Here is a 12,405-nt window from a genome sequence, read left to right as displayed (position 1 = left end):
TGAATAAGGTCAGCTGAGGCTGCGGTTCTGGAAAGGAAAACTTGTGAACTAATGACGAGAAGCGGCAACAAAGACCGAGCAGCTAACACTTATTTCCAGCTGACATTTCACTGCAGGTACTGTTGATCGCAGCAACGCAACCTACAGTCACTCCGACTGTCAGGAATGAATCAGTTCAGCACTAAAGGGGCTTTCCTACTCCAGCAACAGGAGTTCAGACGAATTGAACCCAGTTGTGGCAACAAATATAATGAGTTAGTATGTAGTGGAACATCAGGGATTTTAACTGAGGTATAACTTTATACGAGTCACTTGTACTGATCCATAAAATTGAACAAAAAGGTAAAACAGGCATGAAATAAGAGTAATATGTATTTTAACCATCTGTTACGACACACGTCTTAAATAAAAGCAGCTACAGCAGAGCAACAGTTAAACCAGGGAAGCAAGAAAAAAAAAAAAAGAAACAGCATGTTCCTCTCCGTTCAGAGAGATGAAAATAGGTTTCACAGAAATAGAAGGAAAATGCTATCTTCGATGTGACTGGTCAAAAATGTCACACACAATGAAAAACAGCCACAATGGCCTTTTCAGGGAGGAAGCTTGTTGTTACTGTACTGTAGTGAGGCGAGCTCGGGGAAGGACAGCGCCGAAGGTCTCATTGTGATTCTCTGCAGAGACCGAGCCCTCGCTCGCCCTGGATGACTTGCCTCCCTATGTACTTGGCAGGGAGGGAGGCGTTCGGGGTGGGCGGTGGAGGGGCGCACCGCAAGAGGGCCGGGATGTGACTGAAATCACAAGAGAGGGCGAAGCTAGTGTATCATTGCAATCACGTTGCCTTTGACTGTCAGACTAAAGGGTTTAGGCCCCGGCCGTTTTTTGTATGTGACGGCAAAGTGTATGTGTAGGCAAACAATACGGCGCCTTTGTCACATCTCTGTAGGTACAATCAGAAGCTAAAGGCTAACAGGGATCAAATCACAGCATTCCCATTATATGAACGCCACCTTGATACTTGAGGAGATTAAGAAAGAGAGAGTGCTGGGTTTTTAAAATGCAGAGCTTCACCTCTGGTGTTTTCTTACACAATAGCAGGCGCAAGGCTGATGAAAACAAAACCCAAGTGATGCAAGAGAGTTGGGATTACAGCTCGGCTTGGAGACACTCCGTATCAGATGTCATCGCGGTGACGGGACGCAAAACACAAGATGAGAGTGAGAACGACTGGACAGAGACCACTGACTCGGTTAAGGCAACACGCACACGCACACACACACACACACACACACACACACACACACACAGCCTGGCGCCCGGTGAAGGGGGCGAGTCATGCCCGGAGGCCTACTTGTTAGCTTTGCTTGCTTTCAGGTTTCTGACGTCCTGATCCAGTTCCGATGACGGGGAGCACAGAGATTCTGCCTGTGCGTACATGATGTGGGTTAAAAAAAAAAAAAAAAGAAAAAGAAAAAGGCGCACCGAGCCGGAGTGAGTGAAAGCATTGAGAAGCGGGCCATATGAAGGCATTCCCTCAGACTGCGGGCCCCGTGTGAAGCAGCTGGGCTGAGCCAGTTGTTCCCTATGAGTGGACATAAAACTGGAAATAAAACATTGTGGCTTCTAATTTTATCATCGCTTTACACACCAGCACGAAGCGACCGCAGAGGGGAGAACCTCTGAGCCTAATTGGAGGCTGTGGCTGAGGAGGGGCTGGAGACGACGGGGGGAAAGACTGACAGCCCTCCCCTTCAGCGGCTCTCTTTCAAAGCCCACTGAAATATCTCAAACAGAGATGCGAATTGTTAATTCAGCCTGCAAAGTCAGTGTTTTTTTCCACAGTTTCTGCCAAAACGCTGACAATTTCTTGGGGGGGTCCAAATCAGGCCAGGATGTTGAACCGTTTGTGTCGTCTTTACCTACAAAAGGGAACAAGAAAGGCTTTTCTTTCGTCTCCTGGGATCGACCCAATAGAAAAAAAGCCCGAACCCATTGAATCAAGGTGCATACTCTGCTTACACGGACTGGGATAAACCCCGGTGTGCAGTTCTCTCCTGAAAATACCACTCCAGCTGAAGCATTTCCTGAGACAGCTGAATGGCAACTTGATCACACTGCTGTGACTAAACCGTAGGAAGTCCCACAGCAGTAAATATTCTCTCCTCACAACAAGAGGATCAGCACGGAAAAAAAGAGAGAGAATAACTTTACCTTCTGTTGTTTACAGCTTGCAAAAAAAAAACATCTGAAATGAAAAAGGCATCTTCCTTCTTTTTTCCTGAGAAAAAAACTAATTAGTGAGAAACATTTGAAAACCAACTTTTGCAGACCGAGTTGAAACTCTCAAGAGTTTTGAATTTCACACCATTAGTCGGGACAAGTTTAGAATCTCTGCAAGAAAACGAGCTTCTATTTCTGGAGAGAAATTACACCGTGTACGAAAATCTTTATTTAGGCTGCTTTTTTTAAAAGCGTGTTTTAAAAAAAATGTTGTCCTCCACAAAAACCACAATGTGCATCTGTGTCTCTATGATGTAGTTAAAATCTGCTGCACATTCATTTAAAATATCTATATGAGAGCGCGATATGGTAAAGGCATTAAATATGGGAGCTGAGAACGTTCTAGAGGTGACTGGAAGCCCACAGCTGAAGACCACTCCTGAAAATGCTCTCAAGTATAGAAGCTGGAAAGCAGTTTCTACACAAAATAAACACACTTTTCCAGCATTTTTTAGGCTTGTAATAACAGAATAAAGATTTCTCAAACACTAAACAGGGATATTGATGCCAACATTAGAAATCATGGACATCATGTCGCATATTCTTCATTGCAGTTGAAACAAAAGACGATTTCAGGAGGATTTAAAATGATCAATTCAACCTCTTAAGTAAAAGTTGAAAAAAGTATGAATATTTACCTGTACTGATAAACAGCAACTTTTTAAAAGCAACTTTAACCTTTTTAGGAGCAATCATATGCATAGCGGTGTGTTTGCTAACGGTATTGCAATACTATATAAATGTGGATAAAATATGTTAATCTTTAACAGTGGCACAGACTAAAACTCTGCTTTGAATCAGAAGCTAAATCATTCAAAAATTCAAGCAATGAGGTCTCTTAGTTTAAAATAAATACTATAAATTCAATTCAGAGCTTCCAGTTTTGAAAGAGAAAGTCTTCACTTACGACCATTATGCATGTAACTTTGTTAAAGAATCGTTCGACTTTGGTCCGTGCACTTTGACTCTATCATCATTTAAAACAAGCAACAAGCCAGTTTAACCAACTGTGCAGGAAAAGTTCAGACGCTTGCACTAAAATGAAATGAATTCAAGTCCTCAGAAAAAGAAAAAAAAAACTTAAATAGTGGAAAAAACATCCTGATTTACAGTTATGAAGTACAAATACTTTGCCAACTTCATGAATTTCTGAGGAAACATTTGGGGGCTACACACCAGAAAAAGTACTTCATGAGATTATTTATGACGTTTTCCTAAAAGATTTCACTGAGCCAATTCTTAAATCCTGAGTGAACAAACACACAATGCTATAAGTCACTGACGTACTCAGTGGTATGTGGATGCCTGAATTGGGTTGACTCCGAGCGTCCTGCCAGTTGAACGGGACACACACTGTACTTCCTTATTCACGGCTGCTGGAGCTCTGCTCTGTCTAAACAGTGCACACTAAACTGGCCCCCAAGCGCCGTGCATGGCAAAAAAAAAAAAAGCACAAAACACAAGCCAATGAGCAAATGCATAAATGTACACAGAGAGCGGCTCTTACAGCGGCGTTGCTCCTGGGTGCCTGATAAAAAGGAACTTTAAAGTACTTTCGATGCTATGAACACAAGTGAGAAAAGACACTGTTGCTTTGTATTCATGCGATTTAGAAGCCTGAACACTACCTAAAGGTCAGAGGGAACAGAGCGGTGAGTTAATGGCGCTGTGGAGCCAGTTCATCAGCCCGGCGATGGAGGCCTCCAGACACCGTCACCAGCTGGGACGCAACACTGACCCACTTTCCCCCCGCGATCTGTCTGCCTCAATACGGCCATCCGTGCTCCACAGATCAACTCCAGATCCATGCAGCGCATTCCAGCACCTTCTAATTGGTTTCATGTGTACAGCTTTTCCACAAGAAGACAATCTGTTACAGATGACCAGCTCGATTTAAAACAGCCTTGCTTTTGAATCCAAGGGAAAAGGAACTTGTTGCTTGTTTCTCTTTGCCGCCTGACCGCCAGTGAGAACATACACAAAGTGTGTGAGAGAGCGTTTCATTTTCCTGTGACATGCACTGCGAGTTTGCTTTGGTTGAGAATACCACACATCGTCCAGTTATTTCCTGTCCCGTTACTGAAACGTTCACCATCGGACCCGATATAGGAAATTTACTTTTGTTTCATAAGGACGCCTCCAACACTGAGCACCCCGCGGTATTCAATGTCCTCCTGGATTATTCTGACACCGAGTGTTATAGAATAGATGTTAATAAATGCTGTAAAATGATAGAAGTACTGATGGGAAGGTAAAGTGCCTCAAATGATTCAATGAATGGGAATACTGGTCTCTGCAGCGACATGGGAGTGGGAATGAAACCAGGGCTGTTTCTCATCATCATCACTCCTGGTCCGCAGGTCTCATCCTGACTAGTGTATGATTACAAGTTCGAGGGGAAGTCTAAGTGATTCCTCTGTGCTCAGCTGAGCAGGATTTCAAAGCAGGAATACATGCATAAGTAACAAAAGCAAACATGGACCAAAGGAAAGGAAACGAGGACAGAGAGAAGAGGTATTTTGAATTTTTGCTCAGTATTAATTATTCAGATGGGAGGGAGACTCTTTTTATGAACTTCATGAAGTCCCCAGTGTAACATTGGAGAAACTGATGATAAACACCCAGGATTTACCACTGCTGGAGCTGCTGCACTGACTTGTTCAATGGCCACGCTGTGCAGCGCACATCCAGTGGAAACAACCACTTAGCCTTGTGCAGCTACAGTCAAGAGACTGGGCACTGAAGCACTCCGAGCACCTCGCAGCGCACATGTAACGTCCACAGGCTATTCAAGTCCTAATCCACATTAGCTATTTTCAAAGAGGCCGGACATGCACAAACAGCAGAAGACCGAGTCTCGGTTAGCAGCCACTCTCCTGCCTGAAAGCCTCGTTTTTGTGTCATCGCACAACAAAAGGGTCCAGCTTTGACCCTGGAGGTAACCTGATGAGGCTCTGCAGGATGTCACAGGCCAGGGCAGTAAAATTCAACGCAGTAAAAAACACAGGCCTGGGAGAGTTTGATTGATGAACACAAAGATAAATGTAAATAGCCTGATGGTGCCGCCACAGCAGAGCTCTTCTAAACCCACCCTGTCGTCTGTACGTAGCACAGTGCTGTGCAACCACAGACGTAAAGTCAACCCAGATTCAGCTGTTAGGAAAACAGATCATAGGAGCCACAAAACGAGGGCTGGACCACATAAATTGAGACATTCCCTGCAACTCTGATGCCTGTAGGTCCGAGTCTGCCTCTGTTGTCTGAAAAGGTACGCATTTGCTCTACCCCCGAACAAGAGGCCTTTCTGCTGCTGAAGGATGATTGTTTCAGTGATTTAATGCCAGCAAATCACCGTGAATCCCTCGTTAGATTCACTCAGAAGGAGACAGGAGGGAGGAATGTTGCCGGGTCAATAATTGCAGGGAATGACTCATAAACAATACACAAATGAGTTGCCATCTAATTCACGTCTTAACAGATGACCTCTTTGTTCAGTGGTGAGGTCATAAAACTAGATTGCACAAAAAAAAACATGCCAATATTCTGCAAGTGTTCTGAAGCCCTTAATGACCAGTAACAAGGCCAGCATGAATGAAGCAAGCTTTCAAAAAGAAAAAAAGCCTTTCTTTACTATCACTTTCATATTGAAGCTCTGGACCTTGAGAGAAACTTTAAACGTCTCACTCTTTGAAACAGTGGGAATCAATGTGAATATGGAGTTGCATTTGAGTGTTCAGTGACCTGAGCTGTAGTCCTTTCAGTTTCCAGCCTTCCAGAGCATTGCGACCCACGCAGATGTAGCTTTTCCACAAGGACAGTCCGAGCCTCAGTTCACTTTTGTGGGGTGCCAAGTTGCTGACCTTCATTTGGTTTGGTTTGCTTTCACATTGCACTTTCTAAAGTGGACGAACCGTCATTAGTTGCCATCACCAAATGTTAAGGCCATCATATCTCCCACGTTGCTGGCTGCAGACAAGGAGTCTCTAAGACGCTGGCATGCTAGCGAGGCCACTTGCAGGAGTTGTTGCCGTAGATCTGAGGCTGTCAAAAATATCTTACCAGGCGTTTTCTAAGGTTAGAAGTATTCCCGCTGCTGGACTTGCACTTTGTGTCACAAATATTGCAGCGTAATCTGCATCGCACTTTGACAAGTCACGCCATATTTTCAAGCATTTTCTTTCAGCCATGCTAGCCTTGCTTTCTGAACCTGACGTCACTGCGCTCTTGTACGTTCAATGTTGCATTCACGTCCGGCATGGAAAATCACCTTCTCTTCCCCGCCCTCACAGTCACAAGGATGCGTTGATGTACTGAAACATGGTGCTGTTTGATTTAATGTGAATCAGTACTCGATAGCACCGACAGAATTCAGTCGATACCTATAAAGGTACCGAATTCAGTATCCATTATTCATCCCTGAGAGTCCGCTTACAAGTCAGCTAAGACCCATGTTTCATGGGGACCAGAGCTCATGTTTGATCCGGATCAGAGTTCAGGGGAGCTTTCACAAATGCCCAAACGAATCAGACATTCCCACAAAGTCCCTGAAGTGAACGTTGGTCCGGTGCAGTGAAAGTGATAGAGCCACAACCAGTATCTATAAAAATCCATCTATTAAACCAGAGAAATTGAAGAAATTCTTTAGAGATGACAACATCTACAGGTACTACCCGCTAAAAAATGCTGGGTTATTTGGGGTTATTTTGGTAACCCAATGTGTAAATGTTTGGGTTATTTTTTAAAAAGAGTAACCCATTTGCTGGGTTATAGTGCTATTATTTGAATCCAATTTCTGGGTTTTCAAGGTAATGGAGAAGTGCAGTGCTCAGAGACTACATATACTTATTCTTGTGGAAACTGTCTCATTTTTTGCTTTAATTGATTTTAAGTTCATTTTTAATGAAATAACCCAAATTGTACTTAGCATATTCCCACTTTTGCGTTAAATAATTCAACCCAAAAACTGGGTTGGAAAAAAATAACCCAACTTATTGGGTTAAAAAAAAACCCAAACTGGGGTTCGTCCTTTTGCATCCCAACATTTGAGTTACAATTGGGTTTTTAACTCATCTGTTTTTAGTAAGTAAAGAAAAAAACAACATTGACACATCTCATAACAATGTCAATGTGACCTTTTTGTTAATGACACAACTGTGTTGCTAAACCTCATGAAAAATGTCCATCAAACATACACAATACTGGCGTTTAATGTTGTAGAATGCTGCATTTTAGAGCAGTTCTTTTCTCACCCTGAGTCAATAACATTGCAACAACCCAAACAGCTACAATCCGATGAGCGCAAGCACCGTGACTGTGATTAAAGTAAACAACTTCGACACATTGCAGCGCCCCATGAAATTGAAATCTTATCTCCATATATCAGATCCTCTCCTCTGACCAGGTGTGAAAGCACCCAAGGGTTCCCAAGATCAATCGATTCCCCAGTCGAGCAGAAAGCAGCAACAACACAGACAACAACTGAATGTGCACAAGTCAGTGAGAAGAAACACAAACACTCAGGAAGTGCAGCTGAAAGTCTCCAAAACCTCAAGCGTCGATCAGTTCAACACCAAATATCCATTCTCACATGCAAAAAAAAAACAAAAACTTTAACATGTTCAAAATCAGCTGGATCGGAAGAGAAATAATAACACTCCTCAAAATGGAGAGACACTTGAAGGACCCTGGTGAATCTAACAGAGCTAAATTGACGGAAACCCACAGTTCTTATTTTCTTAAAGGAGTCAATCCATTCCTTTTGGAGGTCTTAAGAGCTAAATAGGATAAACAGTGATGCAGCTTGCAGAAAACACCAATTACAGCGCACCCCTGCTATTCACAGTCAACAAACACTGCGGTCTCACGCCTTCAATACGTGGGCACCAACACTGAAGACATTTATGTTAATCTGGTTTTACCTTCTAGTCACAGTTGATTGCAATGCAGCGCAGGAAGTAGTGGGATGAAAAGGGGATTTTTTTTTTTTTTCCCCCGGCTACAGTCAAAAATACCACCGTCTGCTCACATCATTTCACAAATATGTTCACCCTCTCCAGAAAACCTTCATTTAAAACACCTGCATATAAGCTTCAGATAAAATATTGTGCAGAAGTCAAAAGAATGTATGTGGACTAGACACTTGGATGAATTTTAGTACATTTTATTCATTTTCATCCCTGGTTTCTGTGGGAGAAAGATGTAAATGGCAGGAGATCATTTTGGGGGAGATTATCTGTGTTACCTGATAAGTTTGCGGTCTACTGACACTTTCAGGTGTGCAGAGCTACAATAGCCGCTCCCCAGTGACCTCCACTTGGAAAGGCTGAAGAGAGCAATTCAAGTCGTATTATCTGTTGAATTTGTATGAAGGATGCTGAATTCTTCCAGCAGATGTTTCCAGTGACAGTTCTGAGGAAAAGGTCCCATTAAAAGGGTCACGCAAACAGAGAGGAGACTCCTCAGGAATTCAACCTCTTTAGCCCCTGACCCACATTTACACATTTCAACGGGGATCCTTCCATCTCTGCAGGATATGGAAGCTGAGGACGAGATTCAAAATATGGTCTACTTTCAAAGAAAAATAGAATTAAGGATTTTTGTATAATTGAAAAAGATCAGACTTAAAGTAGCCTGAAATCATGATGCGTATTCACAAACCCCTTAACATTTACAGTCATTACAGATGACAAACTCCTGGTCATGTCATCACCCAATACCTAATATTTTAAATTAATAAACTTGTGTAAGTGAATAATTCAGCAATTTTCTAAAATGAATAACCACTTAGAAGTTTATTTACTGGAAAATTGGAACAGTATATTTCAAAGAGTCGCCTTCAGATTATGTGCTTTATTAAACCAAGAGTTCAAAAGTCAACAACAATAACTTTAGTGAACAAAACATATTTACAACCAAGAGAATCAACAAATCCTCCTGCGTGCAAGAAATGTTGGAATATTTTGCCAATTTGATTGGAAAAGGCCACAAAACCAGCCACTCATTTTATGTGAAGTCTGCTCGAGTATCTCATGTGTTGATTGACTATTAAAAAGAAATACAAAATCATTAATGTGCCAGATTCTTCTTCGATGTTTAGCCTTGCAGCTTTTTCCCGTCTTATTGTTTGTGCTCGGGTTTTGGATTTTGGATCGAAGATGTCAAAACAATCCATGTAACTTTAGGGCTCTGCAAGTTTGTAAAAACTAAACTGAAAACAATTGTTATGACTTCAACAATCATCCAACGGGAGCATTCAGTCCAAATAGTGCTCAGTTTTCTTTATTTTGCCTGAAACGCTCACTGTGCACAACAACTCGCAGGCTGTCACTGTGAACATTTCGGTCTCAAGGAAAACATCTCAAAGTGTGACAAGTAAATGACTTCAATCAACAGCAAAGCTACAAGATCCAACGAGTTGTTTGAGTGTTTGCTTGACCTTCCACTGACTGGTCCAGAGAGGACCGGGAGGCCGGCACCAAAGTTTCCTCGCACCCACTGCTTCCCCTTTTGGCCCAGCGCTGCCTCAGAGGGCGTCTGGCAAATCAACTGTTAATAATGACATAACGCCACACATCGCCTCTCGCTCCCATCCCGGCTCCCTCTGATGTAACAATGTGTCAACTCCAGACAATGTCTAAAGACGGATTCTTGGTGAAGTTTATTTTGCTTCACCCTCCCTCACTCTGGGCTCTTCGGCCGGCCGCCTTTCACTCACATCTAAGTTGGATTAATGGTCTCCCTGTGTCCAGATGTTACACAGTGATGGAGGAGGGGGGGAGGAGGAGCTAGGCTTCTCCTGTAACCTCAGCTATGGCTCCATCAGAATCTAATGAAACTTATATAAGATCTTCTAACATTAAGCAGGCCTGTTTTCCTCTAGAGGCTGGCTTTAGTTGGAAAATCAGGACATTTCTATGTTACTTTAGGCATTTGAACACAATACAAATATCTACCAAGTCAGATCTGAGCTGAAGGTGTCACTGGACATGAGTGAAGGAAAACTGTTTTCATTAAAAGTGTTCAAGAGAGGGGGAAAAAAAAACAAGACAAGCTGTTAGCTCAACAGGTCTGCAATGCACTGTCACCAGAGCAATGGTGCATTTGATACCTCATTATTACTATCAGGGATTGGAGAGTATTAGGGAGCTCCTGGGACGTAAGAGGATAAATGCACGACTATTCATTTGGCTATCAGACAGTACCTGGCTGTCACTAATAAAGAGTGATTCCCAGGCAGCTCCCGGGGCTGCACGTCGGGACAAGCCGCGCCATTAAGAGCAGGCAGACACAACTGTTGTTTTCATCTGCGCCAAGTAACCGAAAACAAACATGAAAGCAGATCCGAGCGACGTTTCCCACAGGTTTCATCCTCTCTCCAGACTGCTGCTCACATTCCCACAACAGGCGATCTGCAAGGCTCGGACTGAATGCTGGGCGATCAGCTGCAGCCATGCAGGGAATATACAGCGTGAGAGCAATCATATATTTTTTTTTTTCCTCTTCTTTCTGTAAATAGGTCGTTCTTGCGTGTTGCCGCGGTTGTCTTTCACCTGCTGAATATGACAGGAGTGGATAAGCTCACTGTCTGCTCTTATCCTAAAAGGCAGGCCCTTCTCCGGAGCTGTGCTAAAAAAGCGCAGACAGGTTTTTAGGCCAGATCAATCAGTGCACTGAGTGTTTGTGCGCCGCTTCCTCCGATTAAAAGCTTCCCAGATGATCGATCCGCGCCTCGGAGGAGCCTTGCTGTGTCACACTGTGTTATTATGGAGGCGACCTCCGGTGTTCGCGGGCCTGTGCACACAGATGCTCTGCAGGGGCCAAAAAAAGTGCTCATGCTCTCCGCGACTATCACAATGCAAGACAAACACAACAGGCTTCCTTACCTACGGTGGCACCGTTAGGAGACGAGATCCCCAGGCTGAGTATAAATCCCATGCAGAGCAGCCTCATCGCCATCTCCTGAGCAATGCCCGACGGCACTGCTGTTAGAAGGGAATCGGTGAAAAGTTGGCTGGATTTCTGGAAGCAAACAGCCCGATCAGCCACCTCATCCGAACCCTCTCAGTGGTCCGGGTGCGATTGTCCGTCCAGTTGCGCCCTCAGCCCCGCACGGTGTCGACGGGCTCCTGGAAATAATGAGAGTAGCAGCGAAGATGCTCTGCTTCAGCCCGGTGAGGCTATGGGGGACACGGCAGCACACGCATGTATATCTGTAATTGATTATCGGCGTTCAAACATGATGCACCGGGTAACCTCTGCTTGCCTGTGTGCGGTTTGCTGGGCTTCCTCTCTCTCTTGCTCTCTCTCTCTCCCTCTTGCTCTCTCTCCCTCTCTCTCTCTCTCTCAGCACACCATGCCACCACAATAGTCCAGTAGTACAGAAGACGCGCTGCAGCCGCTCAGCTCATTCCGCGGCAAAAGAAAAAAAAAAGAAGAAGAAAATTAAAAGATTTTAAAAAAAAAAGTCTGTTTCTCAGTCTGAGCGCAAACGCCTCCCCGCGCTGGCGGCTGCATGAGTGGATGGTCAGTTTGTGTGAAAGCCCAGCGCCGTGGACGAGCTCGTGACGTAAAGCCCCCACAGCCACACAGAGCCTCTGCGCATGCGCCATCACACCTCCTTTTCTCCTATTTCATGCGCTTTTTCGTCAACCCTGGAGGTGGAGGTGGGAGAGCGAGAGAGGGAGAGAGCAAGAGAGAGAGAGAGAGAGAGAGAGAGCGAGAGAGAGAGAGAGAGAGAGAGAGAGAGGTGGAGCTGGAGCTGCAACTGGCTCTCCTACACCAGCCATGTTGGCTCAAAATGTATCCTAAATTCTGTTTTGATTTCTCGCAGCACTGTTAGAAAAAGCTTTAACATTTAGAACAATGCACTTTACCAGGAGTTTGCTTTTCAGTGAGTTTTTAACTATCTACGTTCTATTTATCGGTATATTAAGTCATTATAAAAGAATAAGTTGTTTCACCTCAACTTAAATGATATTATATATACTTTGCAATAATTCTATTTGTTAAAATGGAAAAACACAGTATGTGATATATTATTTGAAACTAAGTTTAAGGTCTCTAAGCTCTGCTAATGACGCCCCCTAGTGGTGCACACAACAAACATTAATCATTACCACAAATTATTGT

At 43.7% G+C, this 12,405-nt stretch overlaps 1 protein-coding gene across 2 annotated transcripts in view; it reads right to left on the bottom strand.

Moving 5' to 3' along the window:
• LOC115408014 (low-density lipoprotein receptor-related protein 1-like) overlaps positions 1 to 11,549 on the bottom strand; it is a 77,848-nt gene extending 66,299 nt beyond the window's left edge. For both annotated transcript variants that reach the window (XM_030118591.1, XM_030118592.1), the window contains exon 1: positions 11,160 to 11,549. In XM_030118591.1, the coding sequence (XP_029974451.1) occupies positions 11,160 to 11,232 (73 nt within the window). In that variant the 5' untranslated portion in view covers positions 11,233 to 11,549. The remainder of the gene's footprint in view (positions 1 to 11,159) is intronic.
• Between the last annotated feature and the right edge of the window lie 856 nt (positions 11,550 to 12,405).

Source organism: Salarias fasciatus, chromosome 20 (assembly GCF_902148845.1).
Source record: "Salarias fasciatus chromosome 20, fSalaFa1.1, whole genome shotgun sequence".
NCBI lineage: Eukaryota > Metazoa > Chordata > Actinopteri > Blenniiformes > Blenniidae > Salarias > Salarias fasciatus.
The sequence above is the reverse complement of the archived record's forward strand: the minus strand, read 5'-3'. Positions and strand labels throughout refer to the sequence as shown.